Source organism: Schistocerca nitens, chromosome 9 (assembly GCF_023898315.1).
Source record: "Schistocerca nitens isolate TAMUIC-IGC-003100 chromosome 9, iqSchNite1.1, whole genome shotgun sequence".
Lineage (NCBI taxonomy): Eukaryota > Metazoa > Arthropoda > Insecta > Orthoptera > Acrididae > Schistocerca > Schistocerca nitens.
This window is the reverse complement of record NC_064622.1, coordinates 214,547,220-214,565,785: the sequence shown is the minus strand read 5'-3', so window position 1 is coordinate 214,565,785 and position 18,566 is coordinate 214,547,220. Positions and strand designations below refer to the sequence as shown.

Here is an 18,566-nt window from a genome sequence, read left to right as displayed (position 1 = left end):
TGGCACATTATACTAAATAACACTTGCAAAGTGTTAGCCTGCGCTTATCAATGTGGACCTAAAAGAGCACTGAAAACTTGAACCGACAGTTTTAGAAATTTCGGCTGTCGTCCTATAAACATTTTTTGGGTCTACTGATGAAGCAGCTTTCACTCATCTTATAAAATTTGCCACAGAGGGACTGGAAGTCCAATATGTCATAATCTAGGCATGAAACTCATCGATTACCTACGTCCTCTTGCCTTGAAACAAGTTTGAACGACATAAGTTATCAAATACAATGTACAAACTCGCATGATGTAGACGAACATTCTGAAATGTAGTATACTTGTACCTATTTGTGGGAAGTCTGGCTGGGTATAAAAAAATAACGCACAGAGACACACTATTTAACAAGGAACTATTTATTGTATAAAACATTTCCAATTATAAATAGTAATATAGCATTATTGTTCTCACATCAGCACTAAGAAATATTTGGTGCTATGCAATCTTTAACAGATGGATACAGGATGTATCTTTATCTTAGATCGGTTGGCCTGTTGGCAACACAATTACATCGTGCACCTGCAACAAGAAGTGAGAATGGTGTTAAGGTCTTGCAAATGATTAAGTTTTATACCTTTATACGCTCAAACAACTGAAGAAAAAGGACTGCAATTTTATAAAAAAATTTGCCCTCTCTATTTTATGGAAGTGGATCGGAAGTGAATTATTGGTATTGAATAAATAGGAAGGAAAACAAATACAAGAAATAAAAATGAGATTTATTAGAGCGGCGAAGGAATGAAAAAGAATAGATAATACACGAAATGAAGATATTTTCAGGAGTGCAATAGAATAGGAACTTTAAACCAAAAGGAAAACGAGATCCTGGCAACCCAAGAAGGAGTTGGAACCCGTAACAGACCACAATTAGCCTAATACTAAAAAACAGCCCTAGTTTTTACAAGACAGTCCCAATTTTTTTATAATAACCTCCATCATATTTGTTTCATGTTTTTATCAGTGGAATCCACTCACTATACCATTTTTCTCTTCAGATGTTTTCTGATAACTGAGCATATTAACAATTGCACGACCATAGTAGCCCTTTGTTCATTGAAAATTACTCACCTTCCAGACGAGTCACTGTATAAGCGATGCATAGTCACAAGCAGCAATGCCTGAAGACACAAGACGTATGACCTAGAATTTTTGGAGCCTGTTACAACTAAATATAAAAGTAAATACTTGATTGGTAGCGCCGAACATTATTGTGGCTAAGGAACCAGCTGTCAGGTCTTTATGTTTACTAGATGGCTATGAGTACCTGCTGTGAGTCTTGACGATCTCTTTTTAGTGCGCCGAAATTTTCCTTCCAATGCACCTTCCTCTTTGCTACTAGAATTGTGACAACCTACGAACATCACTGCAACGAAGAGTGGTTTCGTCGTCTGAAGCAGGTGTGGTAAAAATTCGGTTCACTAGCTGTGTCTTGGTGTGTGTGCCATGGCGCTCAGCCTTGATGCACACTTCCCCCACCAGCACATCACGCTGTCTAGGCATTAGGAGGGGGAAAACTGTGAGCACACTGCATTTCAATGGCAAAGCAGTCACACTGCAAATGACTTAGTTTTGAATTTCACATTTCTCAAATACAAAACAAATTTTCTGTGTTATTTAATTATTTTTGGCATGCTGAATACTTAATATAATTTTTATCTGGTACAAACTGTCGGCTTGTAGGCAGACGCAGACGATTTGCACTCAAGTTGCGATGTAAATCTGACTTACTTAGATTCATAATCGAGAAAAGGCCTCTCACACACATATGGTGATCGAAGTATTGTATCCCTTTTGCAATCTAATTACGGAGATGTGGAAACTGCACTTGAGGAAAACAAGTAGACGTCCTGCAGAATTTTAGCATAAACGGATTTGTCTATGAAATGGGAATTACGCTGCAGACCAGCCAGTTACATCTACAAACACACAGGGCTGCTTTCAACTGAAAAGGCAAACGGTCTCGGAAACAGCTTGAAAACAGATGTGGGATTGGCAGTGCCGTCAAAAAGTTTAGAAAAATATCCTTGTAATTCTTTCAAGGCGACAATGGATGCTTCAGACCTCTAGTTTTGAAGTCGGTGAGCTTAGCGATCTGGTGTGTGTTTGTCAGAATTTGTCCCATCTACAATGCGAGGTCTGCAATCCATTCTGGATGTTCTCATTTTCACACTTCTATCTTTGTACCCACTTTGCTGCAAGGGAAGAGAGACCCTCAAGTTAAGTTTCACAATGTTGTTTCAAAGTCTAAATTGCTCTGTTATTGTTCTACAACAGTGAAAAACGCATGTGCCTCTCTTTATGGATACTGTGGCTGTAACTTATGCGTTTAGTTACACATGCCGACTACAGTAGTTCAAGCTTTGCACCCCACATGGTATGGTGCACATAAACCCTCAAATACAGTGCTAAAATGTTAGTTCCAGATCTAAATTGTCTGTATTATTTATTATAAAGTCGCCGTAGTCTGGATAAAACTGAAACATCACGTATAAGAGTCTGATGATCAAAGTGCATGCAACATGTTTGTTGATCGAAGGTTCCGCCAGCCCAAAACATGGAAGCCACATATACCACACACAGCACTTGCAAATACGCTGTCTATGAAACGCAACACAGTTCAATGGAAAGTGACAGATCTGTCAGTAAGTACGTGATGCGGAATACCTGGATACGCTACAGGCAACAACTCACGTAAGGAAAGTTTGGGAAATACTCGGATATAGTGGTGAAACTGGGACCCCACATATTTGGTAACATTGTTTTTTGGCCTTATACCATGAAGACAGCCAGCAATTTCATTACCGCCATGAGACTTGGTAGCGTCAGACGCATTGTTGTAGAGCAAAATAATTTGTTAGATTTTTGTAGTTGTTTACGTTATTTCGTGATGTTTGTATTCAGTAAGGGACTTACACAGTCGTATTACAAGTAATATAATTAGAAAGACTTTTTAACAGGTTTTATGAACGTATGCCATGTTAACGATTCTTCACCTTCTTTCTTATGCAGAAGGAATTTTGCAGATAAGGTACAGCAGGGGTAAAACGGGTAGGAGCAATGGTGTAAAACCGGAACTATCTGATACATTACCCCATGACTTCGTTACATATAACTTATATTTGTAATATGTTAAGTATATGCTTTTAACGGCGTAGTAGTTGTATGTGCACGTCTTAATAACTACAGTTTAACAATTATATCTAGAGTTTACATTATTTTGCGCTCATTTGTAGATTAATTTTGTCACTAATAATTTGATTAACTAACCATTATTGCAGAGGTATATTTTAATTTGAGCTGGGACCATTAAGCGCTTTATACGGTCAGGAAATTGAGACTTGGCTTATTAGTCTCGTGGGAACGATGGTAACCCAGTACCAGATAGCTCAGTTGTTCGGACTTGCGTATAGGAGAACAGCAACAATGCAAAATGACCTATTTGGATTTAAAGAGACGAGTATTTTCCCGCTTAATGTAAATCCATTTGGCAATGAGGAATTTGCACCATCAGATACAACAGAGAGAATAATGCCAGATTCACAGAATACGACAGAGTCAGTTACTGCTTCTTCTTCACATCCTGATCCGTCGACTGATATACGAACACTGTCCTAATTCAGTGTATCACCGCAGAGTGTAAGGCCAGTTCCTCATTACGACGGACCATGACCAACCAGGTGAAGAGGAAAATGCGCCGTAGTCACAGAGTCTCCCAGCAAAACTGAACTCAGTGCAAGAAAAGCGTCTTCCCGCCGGGTTAAAAGAAATTCTGGAGGACTCCGGATCTATAACGTAAAAAAGGGTCAGAAGAGTCTGAAGACGTGTAAGGCAAGCAGCTCTTCTGAAGATGGGAATGAAACACCTTGTCTTCTTAGCAAAGAGACCATCTCGTCAACAAAAAATTCATATGTTGGGTAAAATGTTTATAAAGTGTGACCATGAGGCTCGCACAGGCTGGATCGAAGATGACTTGTGTACGTATCGGTGGTCTCATGCCTCAGACAGAAAATGGAACATCGCCCGTTTGTTCTCCACAGAGTACTTGTGTATGTTGCATAAGGGTATATTGCATAGCGCTGAGTTATGTCAAATATAATTTAGTCCATCAAAATATGTCCTCATAATTCATATGTGTTGTTCATGCCTTGTTTATCTATCACTGAAATTAATTAGAAGTCCCAGCAATGAAAACTGTCATTGTTATCTACCTTTCTCCTTAGCTACCCGATCATACCCCAGTTTTCCCTACGAAGCCTCCTAGCTAAGCAACATAAATCCATGGTAATCTTTATGGAAAGTCACAGAAGTGCCTGGATTTGTGCTGTTGGATTCCTTAATACTAGATAGTTACCCTATAAACATCTCACTACCCGACATAACTAGGAAAAGATGGACGAAATCCCAAATTATTTTAGTAAATTTCTATTAATGACAATGTGTTCTTCATACTGTTTTGTGATAGACAGTGCACTAATTTGTTAATTGATCTGAAGATGACTGATTGTTGAGCTCAAACCTGTCACCAATAACTGTTAAAATATTGCCATCTTGACTGTTAAAGTATTTTATATAAGAAATTGTTAACATTAGGCAAAGTTATCAATCCACAAATAGTATGCATACAAATTTGCAGCCTACTGATTCTATATTGTATGTAACACACCTGAACGCGAGGATGCTGGGACAACATGTAAACAACGGCTTCCGCTATGTCTCCTGATTCCAGGGCTGGCATATCCTTGAATTTGTCAGCCAAATCCTTTGGAATAACAGCCATTTCGTTTGACACACCTTCAGTTTGAACTAATCCTGGAGAAACTTCCTGTAATAAGAAGACGTGTTACACAAAAAGTAAGTACAGTCACAGAATTCAAATTATGAAAATTCAAATTTCCTCTCTCTCTCTCTCTTTGACACACACACACACACACACACACACACACACAGAGAGAGAGAGAGAGAGAGAGAGAGAGAGAGAGAAAGCCACAAGCCACGCACGCACGCACACACGCGCTACACACACACACACACATATATGCCCAAGCTTACATACAGAACACAGATAAACTAATCAATATATTGTCTCACTACGCCACTATTAGTGGGTATAATTTCAGAGTGTAAGAAAAATGTTAATTTATGAGTAATTTAGCATTCAATCGTGTTTTGTGGACTACTCTCTGTGAACTATTCGAAGATGTTTTTGTTTTACATTCACTTTTTCTGTCATAGGTTTTTTATGGTAGTCATCACATACCTGACAGGGAGGCGCTGATTGCAACAGCATGGCCCTTCCGCCATTTCTCAAATCCAATCAGTCACAGAGAGTAACATGGATAGCACACATGGGACACATAGGGCACGTGGTTCTGAACGCGGATATGGATTTGTCTGGTTTTTTCCCGGGACTTGTAACCAGTGCTACGGGACTTTGTATGTCCATCTTTTCAGAGAGGGTTGGAGGACTCGGCTGTTCAGTACAGAATGTCAAATCAAGCGCACCTTTCAGCTGTCTAATTTCCGAACTGTTATTTTATTGGGCTATCAATTTCGGTGATTTACTAGCTATCTTCAGACCCTTGTCCGCCTGCTTAGCTAGGTGGTAACGTGCTCGCCTCCCATACAAGCGACCCCGGGTTCAATTCCGGGTCGGGTTGGAGATTTTCTCCGCTGGGACACTGGGTGTTGTGTTGTCCTCATCATCATTTCATCCTCATCACCGGCGCACAAGTCGCCCAATGTGGCGCCGAATGAAATAAGACTTGCACTTGGCGAAGGAACTTCCCCGAATAGGGGCATCCCGACCAACGACGCCATACGCTCATTTCCCTTTTTTTTTTTTTTAGTTCCCTTACCGGCATGTAGGAAGATACCAACCTCGATTCCGGCTAAAATGGGGGCCAGCATTCAAAGACTGGTATCTATAGATTTCTGATTAAAATAGCGATCATTTCAATCATCATCTGCTGACTACTGATGATGGTTGAAGTGGTCACTGTATCAAGCAGAAATCTACAGATGCCGATCTTTGAATGCTGGACCCTATTTTGATCGGAACCGAGGTTGGAATCTTCCTACACGTCGGTAGGGTGCCTGAGGATAGCTAGTAAATCACCGAAACTTATAGCCCAATAAAATAACAGTTTGGAAATTAGATGGCTGAAATGTACTTGATTTGATATTCAGTGCTGCGAGGGTCCAAGTTTATCACGACGACAGCGCCGTAACTTCAGACTCGCCTATGTTGTCCTCATGGACTGTGCTCCAGCATACGTGAAAGGAGGTGTACAACTCTTCTAGTAACGTCAGAGTCTGAGTTCTGTTGACAGGCACAAGCGGTATGGCAATTATAGTTCCGGTGCGACTTCCAGTATGAAACTATGCTGCAGACGTTTAAACCGTCATACACGGTGCACTTCACGTATATTACATTACACCGTAAAAGAACTGAAAAGGGGAAATAAAAACTCTTCGGAAATATTGCTTTAAATGAAAATTACCTTCAAGGCGATTTCTCGCTTTGTTTTCGATCTTTGCAGCCTTAGATCTTGATCTAATGTAAAAAAAAAAAAAAATACAGCTTTTGAATCTCGTTGTACAGAAGAACAAACATTCACGAGGGAAAACTATTAAGGAAGAGACTAAGCAGTAAACAAGAATCTGATTTTACTTGGAAAATTTTAGTAATTTCCGTCCGCTATTATTTACATGTCGGTTGATCCTTATTATATTACTGTATATGAAAAATTTCGCAAAATGTGACATTTTTAAGCGATTTCGTTCACATCTTTTCCCCAAGCACGTATCTCAGAAAAAAGTACAGTGTTTCCAGAAACTGTTTCAACATTTCTCCGTGACTTGCGTTGCTTAGGAAAACATATTCACTGTCATCAAATACTAGTGTTTGAAACAGATGTTACCTGTCAACAACACAGTTGGAACAAATATGAATTAACACTGCTGTTTATCTCACTTGCACTGAATTCATCACCACTGGCTACAAGTACTTTACATTTATCGCACCCGATTTTGTGTTTTAATAAATAATGTAGAAGAGCACACTTGTGTCATTCTTAATTGAATCTGTTTTACTTCCGTTTTCCTTATTCGTCCTGTAATTTGCCTTACAACTTGGTACATAACAGGTACGCCCCATTTCATTTACCTAGATCAAGTAAGAGATAGATTTATGGTCTTCAAAGGCAAGAAAAAACAGATAAACAAGGACTACTTATATAAAGGAAAAAGTAAAGGATTGTGCATACCATACACAAATCTAAAAAGATATAACTCTGACGAATCTCAGACACACCATATGGTTCTCGCACAGACTTTCATCACTGACTGAGGGTATGAAGCGCTCAACCGGATCCTTTCGGACATGTCTGAGAGAACAAACATCACATACGTAATTAAGGTGAGGCTGGCCAATGATCCCTTCAGGTGCAGATGCACACCACCCTCGAACTCTTGCAGGAATCGGATAAACGCAGGGGTTAATGAGGATAATGGGGGGGGGGGGGGGGGAGGTGACACTACGTCAGTAATGTATGGATAAGTTGAGAATTTTGGCCTGACGGGAGGCGTGCCAGGGTAGTCCATACAGTTTCGAAGACCACTGTGTCCGGATGGCTTGGTGGTCAGAGCATCTGCCTAGTGCGCAGAAGACCCGGGTTCACATCCCACTCCGACACAAATTTTCAACTTCCGCATTGATGTAAATCAATGCCTACTAGCATCTAAATGTCATGAATTCTTTTGTGTCCGTATCCTACGGGGTTAGGATTCGGCCGTAGCTTACAGGATTCCACATAGGTCTCACTGGGGCGAGGCACCGACTTCGGGAAGTCACGAGTGCTAGCTGCCAGTTGTCACTGGCTCTGTATCTCACAGGATACGACTGTGACAAAAATTATGACAGCCGAAGTTGCAATACGCTCTGTGAACAACTGCTACGGCCCTGGCTACCTCCACATTCAGAACTGTCTGTGCTGCGACAGTTCTGCCACAGTTTCTTCACAGATATTTACAACGAATTTTCTTCTGATAATAAATACAATTTTAACGCCTACAATTATTTTTACACAACTTCATTTCTACGAATAAAAACTGGACTGCACTCATGTGGATATTCATTTTGGAAAAAAAAATGTCAGTAACGTTAACTCTCGTATACGTAAAGTTATTAACAACGACGTGAAGTGTGTGATCACGATGTCAGTTCTGCGTAAAACTATCATACGTAAACCAGTAACTCTACAGCCTGTTTGTGTCATTTGTAAAGTGAAATCGTTTGTTTGAAACAAGGATGGCACTTGGTGTCCTGAAAATGTGGGAAGGCGAATGTGAAATCAACTGATGGAAAGGTGTCAATGTCTCATTAGCTGTGTGATCTGCAGATAAAGCCATTGGTATACAGGAGACAGGTAACACGTGCAACTGGAAAAGCTGTCAGATATAGTCACTTTGTGGATGGTGGCAATAGTTTCTCATCCAGAGCAATTGGATTGGAAACCTTAATCGACTACAGTGCACAGAGATGAGATGTATACGAGGTGATGTGGGAAGAATCATAGAAGAAAACAGTAGACTCCCTACAATTTGCCGAGTGGACTGCAAGTCAATATAGGGTAGGGTGACCAAATTATTTTCGGTGAAAACCGGGACACATTCACCCAGGTGTCAATGGACACCTCATTCCACATGTACCCAGGTTTCTTAATTTTAAATGTTATAGTTTTGTTGATACATTTTGTTAACCCGATTATTATAACTAATAAGAGGATACAAAAGATTGATGTAATCTAGATTATCTGTATAATTAATGACATTTAATAAACGTATACAGCAATAAAGAAATGTATTACGATTTTACCAAATTTTACAGCCACTCAACTTTTAATCAATTAATATTAACATGAGATTTAATATTACTGAGCACTTGTAGATGGAATTGACTGTCCTTGGAGAAAAGGGTATTTTTCACTGCCTCCAGCCTTCTTGATCATGTCTTTGTTCTTTGAGACACAGTGTTAAAACTCGGCACTATCCATTTTGTAGTTGTACAGGATCTGCAGGATTGCTTCAAGAGAGTCCACCTCCATTCTGTTTCTTCCATCAGTCCACTGCATATTCATGAACGAAAATATTCTTTCCACATTGGCATTATGGGCTGGGATTGCAAATAAATACCTTGCAATTATTGCCAACTCAGAGTAATGCTGAAGACAGTCACAGCTTTTAAAAAAACTCACCCACCTCTCATGACATTCCAATGGTGTTTTTTTTTTTTTTTTTCATCATTCCACTTGTGAAGACTTTCTTCAACAAAATTTGTCAGTATGCCGAACTGATCAAAGAGAATGGAATCATCGATTTCAATCTCTTTACTCTTCAAATAAGAAACTGTCTCTTCAACACTTTCCCATTTTGGCACTCTCTTCAGTAACATCCAATCAAACACCGGCGATGAGGGTAAAAATGAGGCGCTTCACTTGCCGAGATATTCTACACAAGTGTCAAAAAACTTGTTAACTTCTTCTCTAAAACTCCTTTTCGCTGCTTCTGATACTTCTGCTCTTTTAAGGACAGATTTAACATTAAAAGAAATGAACTGCTGTTCTCTCCTCTTAGTAATAGTTTCCAGAGTATTTTTCAAAACATCATTTACCTCTATTACACTTTTCGTGCTTCCCTTAATTTCCTCTATCCCATGCTGCAAAGTGCTATGCTGACTGTGAATGAACCATAAGTAGGCTTCACTTAAAGGGTTACTGAAAAACTGAACCAATATTTTGGGGGCTTTGTCTTCATTTAGGAAAGAATCTTTTAACGGTTCAAACAGGCAGATTACTCTTTCAACTGCTGGAAACAGTGATAACCAGCGAGTTTTCGAGTGACACATTACATTCATATATTCAGTTCCCATATAATCACAGAACTCCTTAAGCCTCTCTGTTCTAACAATATATATGTAAAAGTGTGAGTATACCTTCATGACGATAGTCTCAACATCACAGCTTAAACTGTCAGCAGATGTCTGCACGCTATTGTGTAAAACATGTGCAGGGCACCCTATGCCTTCAATGTTATCATGCAATGTTGCCTTTAATTTGGTAAATACGTTGCATTTGCCTTGCCTTTTTAAACCACCAAAGTTTGTGTTGGTGTTGTCTCCACAAAATGGCACACATTTATTTTTCTCGAGATCAAACATTTCGATAGTATTCATACAAAATCTTGAAATTTCGTCAGATGATTCATTAGGTAGGGAACTCACCTTAAAAAGTTTGGTCTGAATTCCCTGATTAATATCGAAAAACTGAACAACAAACGGAAATGTGAATTTGAGCGTTTGAACAACAAACGGAAATATTTTAGTGGCCTTATGATTGCTGGCATCAGTGGATATCCCGTAGAAAGAAGACTTTTTGATGTATTCAAGGCTTTCCTTTACACTCAGTGGAGCAATAACTCCTTTCACTGAGGCTGACACTTTACTTCTTGCTGAACTAAACTTTTTTGCGATGGAAGAATCATCAAACATAATGCTGTTAAGCTTATTAATACAATCACTAGATCTATAAGTTTGGTGATGTTTTACCGTGTGCCGGCCGAAGTGGCCGTGCGGTTAAAGGCGCTGCAGTATGGAACCGCAAGACCACTACGGTCGCAGGTTCGAATCCTGCCTCGGGCATGGATGTTTGTGATGTCCTTAGGTTAGTTAGGTTTAACTAGTTCTAAGTTCTAGGGGACTAATGACCTCAGCAGTTGAGTCCCATAGTGCTCCGAGCCATTTGAACCATTTGTTTTACCGTGTGGTAGGCTAGTATAAGCTCGACTGCCCGAACTTTCGTCTCTTCACTTGACTGACGTTGTAGAGTTTCACTGCAGCTCGGTGCACTGTATCTGTTAATGTGTTTCTTTGACATGATGTGATCAACTATGTCGGAACGTCCACTATGACTCATACTAATAAAACAGTTACATACGGAACACTCTGCTTCGTAATCAAAACGACCTTGCTTAGTGAAATTCCATTCCTTGGAATAACAGTCACTGAATTTGCAGGCACGTTTCGGCATTGCGTTTCACAGTACTGCAGCAATAATACCACTAATGTGAGAAAAAACTACTGCAGTTTGCTGACAAAACATCAACTACTACACTGTTCTGACAATGAGTGTGTGTAAGTGGCGCGACAATCGGACAGTTTCGTAGCTCTGTTACAATAATACAACTTACTACTTGTTGGCCAAAGTACCGCTCAAAGTAAATTATTGCCTGAGTGTATCAATACTGATACTGTGATTACTAGAATGGGACAACGGAGGTTTTAGACAAATAAGCTAAAATATATTAATTTCTTGTTTTGATTTCCTTTAATATAGCGAAATCACTAAAATTTGAGAAAGTTTCACGAAATGTATTTAAAAACTGAATTCCGGGACTTCTGAGAGTCCCGAAACAAATTTTCGGAACACCGGAACACAGGGATGAAAACCGGGACAATCCCGGTTTTCCGGCACGTTTGGTCACCCTATATTATAGGAACAAAGTTTCTTGTGACGACATTATGTTTAAGATATTTTCTATTTTCTTGCTGCATCAGATTAGAGTATAAAGATAAATTTTCGACCATTACCTCCATCACCTTCATCAGAAGTAACTAGCTGCTAATGTGCCAAGAATGCTGTGAATATTTTATACACAACATTGTTATAGTTACTGTTGTAAACTTTGATTTGGTCCAGTGATCGGAGAACGTGAGAGAGTCCTCTTTGATTTGGTCCAGTGATTGGAGAACCTGTGAGAGGTGTCTTTACTATGACCTGCTAGATTTTGCGATATCGTCCTGAGCAAGGATTCACACAAAACTGACCCGACATTTTTATTCTCTAGTACATTAGTACTTACAACTGAGGCACCACCTGGCTCTTTAGCAGTTACACAAAGTCACATAACTTGTTTGAAAGATTTAGTAGCTCGAGTGAAAGCAATTTGCACCGAAATAATCAACTTAGTCCGGAATTAAGTTCTTTACTTTACTGTTACGGCGTTGGTTGCTGTCATTCTGAGCATAACAGCACACATCTATCTTAAATTGCACGATAAAAGACTGAGTTACAATATCTGAGCAAGATTTATATACACTCCTGGAAATTGAAATAAGAACACCGTGAATTCATTGTCCCAGGAAGGGGAAACTTTATTGACACATTCCTGGGGTCAGATACATCACATGATCACACTGACAGAACCACAGGCACATAGACACAGGCAACAGAGCATGCACAATGTCGGCACTAGTACAGTGTATATCCACCTTTCGCAGCAATGCAGGCTGCTATTCTCCCATGGAGACGATCGTAGAGATGCTGGATGTAGTCCTGTGGAACGGCTTGCCATGCCATTTCCACCTGGCGCCTCAGTTGGACCAGCGTTCGTGCTGGACGTGCAGACCGCGTGAGACGACGCTTCATCCAGTCCCAAACATGCTCAATGGGGGACAGATCCGGAGATCTTGCTGGCCAGGGTAGTTGACTTACACCTTCTAGAGCACGTTGGGTGGCACGGGATACATGCGGACGTGCATTGTCCTGTTGGAACAGCAAGTTCCCTTGCCGGTCTAGGAATGGTAGAACGATGGGTTCGATGACGGTTTGGATGTACCGTGCACTATTCAGTGTCCCCTCGACGATCACCAGTGGTGTACGGCCAGTGTAGGAGATCGCTCCCCACACCATGATGCCGGGTGTTGGCCCTGTGTGCCTCGGTCGTATGCAGTCCTGATTGTGGCGCTCACCTGCACGGCGCCAAACACGCATACGACCATCATTGGCACCAAGGCAGAAGCGACTCTCATCACTGAAGACGACACGTCTCCATTCGTCCCTCCATTCACGCCTGTCGCGACACCACTGGAGGCGGGCTGCACGATGTTGGGGCGTGAGCGGAAGACGGCCTAACGGTGTGCGGGACCGTAGCCCAGCTTCATGGAGACGGTTGCGAATGGTCCTCGCCGATACCCCAGGAGCAACAGTGTCCCTAATTTGCTGGGAAGTGGCGGTGCGGTCCCCTACGGCACTGCGTAGGATCCTACGGTCTTGGCGTGCATCCGTGCGTCGCTGCGGTCCGGTCCCAGGTCGACGGGCACGTGCACCTTCCGCCGACCACTGGCGACAACATCGATGTACTGTGGAGACCTCACGCCCCACGTGTTGAGCAATTCGGCGGTACGTCCACCCGGCCTCCCGCATGCCCACTATACGCCCTCGCTCAAAGTCCGTCAGCTGCACATACGGTTCACGTCCACGCTGTCGCGGCATGCTACCAGTGTTAAAGACTTCGATGCCACGGCAAACTGGCTGACACTGCCGGCGGCGGTGCACAAATGCTGCGCAGCTAGCGCCATTCGACGGCCAACACCGCGGTTCCTGGTGTGTCCGCTGTGCCGTGCGTGTGATCATTGCTTGTACAGCCCTCTCGCAGTGTCCGGAGCAAGTATGGTGGGTCTGACACACCGGTGTCAATGTGTTCTTTTTTCCATTTCCAGGAGTGTAGCTGATCTCGGCTGGTATTGGGTAGCTTTCGCTTTTTTTACTTAGCGTACACGTCGTCGGCCGTATTACACACTCAGATGAGAACAGTCATGAGATAGCAATAAGTATAATGACAAGAGTGTGCGGAGAATACCAAATTTCAGGCACAACGCAGCGGCTGACAACCTTAGCAGTGACGTTTGCATGGAGTTCTCAGCGCTAACAGACAAGCAACACTAACAGCACATTGCCTGCAGCGCCTCTCCTGGGCTCTTGAGCATATCGGTCGGGCCCTAGACGACTGAAAAACCGTAACCTGGTCAGATGAGTCCCAATTTAAATTGATAACAGCTGATGGTTTCGAGTGTGGCGCAGACCCTGCGACGCCATGGACCCAGTTTGTCAACAAGCCTCTGCGCAAGTTGGTGGTGTGGTGGTGGCTCCATAATGGTGTGGGCTGTGTTTATATGGAATGCACTGGGTCATTGATTGGAAATGTTTATGTTGAGCTACTTGGAGACCATTTACAGACTTCATGTTCCGAAACAACGATGGAATTTTTATGGATGGCAATGCACCATGTCACTGGGCCACAATTGTTCGTGATTGGTTTGAAGAACATTCTGTACAATTCGAACTAAAGATTTGGCCAGATAGATCGCCCGACATGAATTGCATCGAATATTTATGGGACTTAATCGAGAGGTCAGTTCGCGTACGAAATCCTGCACCGACAACAGTTTTTTACTACTGGGCGGCTGTAGAGGCAATATTTGTACAGGGACTTCCAATGGCTTGTTGAGTCCATGCCACGTCGAGTTGCTAAACTACACTGGAGAAAAGGAGGTACGACAGGATATTAGGAAGAGTCTTATGATATTTGTCACCTCAGTGTATTTTAAACTTCATTAACGTTTGTCGGCTTAAAAATCTAAATAGATACGTGTAGATGAGCTTGCTCAGTTTTTTCTCATGTCTGAAGGCATTTTTGCCTGTAAAAAGTGTGCTGAATGTTTACGAGATATTATGTTAGGGCTTTACGTAAAACTTATCCGCGAGAAAACATTTTAGCATCGACAATGATCTCTTCTGCTTTTTTTGCACCCGATGCAACTGGTGCTCACTAAGCGTGAGAAACTCCTTCAGGCGTTTTTCTCACGATCGAAAATCTGTGCCAAAACTATGTATGTTAGACTGCAAGCTACAGAAACAACATAAATACGCAACTGAATAAAATTAAGATATATTCCTGGCATAGGGCCTGCCACAAGCTCACCTGTTGATATGGATGATGAAGCTGTCCTCGACGCCCCTGCTCAGCATGTCCTGCACGGCCTCTCTGGTGCAGATGCTCAGACCCAGCACGTTCACGTCCAGGATACTCTTCCAGTCTTCCGTCTTGCCACCTGCTCACAAGAATAAAAAGAATTTTTACTGTACTAGCTTAAATGCGATGTCAGCTAACTCATACAACTGCTTTGGCGGACGCTACAAGACAAACTTACTATTAATATCCAGAGAGTATAGGTTCAAAGAAGGGTCAAACAACGTATTACTTCCTGCCACATAAACTCTGTGAACCGTCTATGGGCAGAAATTTCAATGATACAGAGGCTCACAGACGTTTGTTCTTTCTGTGCACCATCTGAGAATGGAACATCAAGTCGGGCAGATGGTAGTGATGCCTGCCGTGCTCTTCACCTCACTTCGTAGGATGGCTTGCAGAGTGCAGCACAATTAAGAAGCCATGATCAAGATGTCCATCGACCAGTGTGATTGAGCACCGCAGGATATTTACACATACATGGTGGTCCATTGATCGTGACCTGGCCAAATATCTCACGAATTAAGCGTCAAACGAGAAAACTACAAAGAACGAAGCTTGTCTAGCTTGAAGGGGGAAACCAGATGGCGCTATGGTTGCCCCGCTGGATGGTTCTGCCATAGGTCAAACGGATATCAAATGCGTTTTTTTATATACGAACCCCCATTTTTATTGCATATTCGTGTAGTACGTAAATAAATATGAATTTTTAGTTGGACCACTTTTTTCGCTTTGTGATAGATGGCCCTGTAATAGTCACAAACATATGGCTCACAAGTTTAGACGAACAGTTGCTAACAGGTAGGGTTTTTAAATTAAAATACAGAACGTAGGTACGTTTGAACATTTTTTTGGTTGTTCCAATGTGATACATGTACCTTCGTGAACTTATCATTTCTGAGAACTCATGCCGTTACAGCCTGGTTACCTGTAAATACCACATTATTACAAATGCTCAAAATGATGTCCGTCAACCTCAATGCATTTGGCAATACGTGTAACGACATTCCTCTCAACAGCGAGTAGTTCGCCTTCCGTAATGTTCGCACATGCATTGACAATGCGCTGACGCATGTTATCAGGCGTTGTCGGTGGATCACGATAGCAAATATCATTCAACTTTCCCCACAGAAAGAAATCCGGGGACGTCAGAGCCGGTGAACGTGCGGGCCATGGTATGGTGCTTCGACGACCAATCCACCTGTCATGAAATATGCTATTCAATACCGCTTCAACCACACGCGAGCTTTGTGCCTGACATCCATCATGTTGGAAGTACATCGCCATTCTGTCATGCAGTGAAACATCTTGTAGTAACATCGGTAGAACATTACGTAGGAAATCAGCATACATTGCACCATTTAGACTGCCATCGATAAAATGGGAGCCAATTATCTTTCCTCCCATAATGCCCCACCATACATTAACCCGCCAAGGTCGCTGATGTTCCACTTGTCGCAGCCATCGTGGATTTTCCGTTGCCCAATAGTGCATATTATGCCGGTTTACGTTACCGCTGTTGGTGAATACGCATCGTCGCTAAATAGAACGAGTGCAAAAAATCTGTCATCGTCCTGTGATTTCTCTTGTCCCAGTGGCAGAACTGTACACGACGTTCAAAGTCGTCGCCATGCAATTCCTGGTGCATGGAAATATGGTACGGGTGCAATCGATGTTGATGTAGCATTCTCAACTCCAACGTTTTTGAGATTCCCGATTCTCGCGCAGTTTGTCTGCTACTGATGTGCGGATTAGCCACGACAGCAGCTAAAACACCTACTTGGGCATCATCATTTGTTGCAGGTCGTGGTTGACGTTTCACATGCGGCTGAACACTTCCTGTTTCCTTAATTAACGTATCTATCCGGCGAACAGTCCGAACACTTGAATGAGGTCGTCCAGGATACCGAGCAGCATACATAGCACACACCCATTGGGCATTTTGATCACAATAGCCATACATTAACACGATATCGATCTTTTCCACAATTGGTAAACGGTCCATTTTAGCACGGGTAATGTATCACGAAGCAAATATCTTCCGCAATGGCGGAATGTTACGTGATACCACGTACTTATACGGTTGTGACTATTACAGCGCCATCTATCACAAAGCGAAAAAAGTGGTCCAACTAAAACATTCATATTTCTTTACGTACAACACTAATACACTCCTGGAAATGGAAAAAAGAACACATTGACACCGGTGTGTCAGACCCACCATACTTGCTCCGGACACTGCGAGAGGGCTGTACAAGCAATGATCACACGCACGGCACAGCGGACACACCAGGAACCGCGGTGTTGGCCGTCGAATGGCGCTAGCTGCGCAGCATTTGTGCACCGCCGCCGTCAGTGTCAGCCAGTTTGCCGTGGCATACGGAGCTCCATCGCAGTCTTTAACACTGGTAGCATGCCGCGACAGCGTGGACGTGAACCGTATGTGCAGTTGACGGACTTTGAGCGAGGGCGTATAGTGGGCATGCGGGAGGCCGGGTGGACGTACCGCCGAATTGCTCAACACGTGGGGCGTGAGGTCTCCACAGTACATCGATGTTGTCGCCAGTGGTCGGCGGAAGGTGCACGTGCCCGTCGACCTGGGACCGGACCGCAGCGACGCACGGATGCACGCCAAGACCGTAGGATCCTACGCAGTGCCGTAGGGGACCGCACCGCCACTTCCCAGCAAATTAGAGACACTGTTGCTCCTGGGGTATCGGCGAGGACCATTCGCAACCGTCTCAATGAAGCTGGGCTACGGTCCCGCACACCGTTAGGCCGTCTTCCGCTCACGCCCCAACATCGTGCAGCCCGCCTCCAGTGGTGTCGCGACAGGCGTGAATGGAGGGACGAATGGAGACGTGTCGTCTTCAGCGATGAGAGTCGCTTCTGCCTTGGTGCCAATGATGGTCGTATGCGTGTTTGGCGCCGTACAGGTGAGCGCCACAATCAGGACTGCATACGACCGAGGCACACAGGGCCAACACCCGGCATCATGGTGTGGGGAGCGATCTCCTACACTGGCCGTACACCACTGGTGATCGTCGAGGGGACACTGAATAGTGCACGGTACATCCAAACCGTCATCGAACCCATCGTTCTACCATTCCTAGACCGGCAAGGGAACTTGCTGTTCCAACAGGACAATGCACGTCCGCATGTATCTCGTGCCACCCAACGTGCTCTAGAAGGTGTAAGTCAACTACCCTGGCCAGCAAGATCTCCGGATCTGTCCCCCATTGAGCATGTTTGGGACTGGATGAAGCGTCGTCTCACGCGGTCTGCACGTCCAGCACGAACGCTGGTCCAACTGAGGCGCCAGGTGGAAATGGCATGGCAAGCCGTTCCACAGGACTACATCCAGCATCTCTACGATCGTCTCCATGGGAGAATAGCAGCCTGCATTGCTGCGAAAGGTGGATATACACTGTACTAGTGCCGACATTGTGCATGCTCTGTTGCCTGTGTCTATGTGCCTGTGGTTCTGTCAGTGTGATCATGTGATGTATCTGACCCCAGGAATGTGTCAATAAAGTTTCCCCTTCCTGGGACAATGAATTCACAGTGTTCTTATTTCAATTTCCAGGAGTGTATGTGATAAAAAATGGGGCTTGCTATTAAAATAAAAAACGCAGTTGATATCCGTTTGACCT

General features: G+C 43.1%; 1 protein-coding gene across 1 annotated transcript in view; it reads right to left on the bottom strand.

Annotated features, from left to right (window-relative positions):
• Positions 1-443: 443 nt before the first annotated feature.
• LOC126203726 (dehydrogenase/reductase SDR family member 11-like) overlaps positions 444-18,566 on the bottom strand; it is an 85,397-nt gene continuing 67,274 nt past the window's right edge. The window contains exons 3-5 of the mRNA XM_049938098.1: positions 14,866-14,995; positions 4,712-4,870; positions 444-567 (exon numbers count right to left, since the gene is read on the bottom strand). Of these exons, the coding sequence (XP_049794055.1) occupies positions 4,852-4,870; positions 14,866-14,995 (149 nt within the window). The 3' untranslated portion in view covers positions 444-567; positions 4,712-4,851. The remainder of the gene's footprint in view (positions 568-4,711; positions 4,871-14,865; positions 14,996-18,566) is intronic.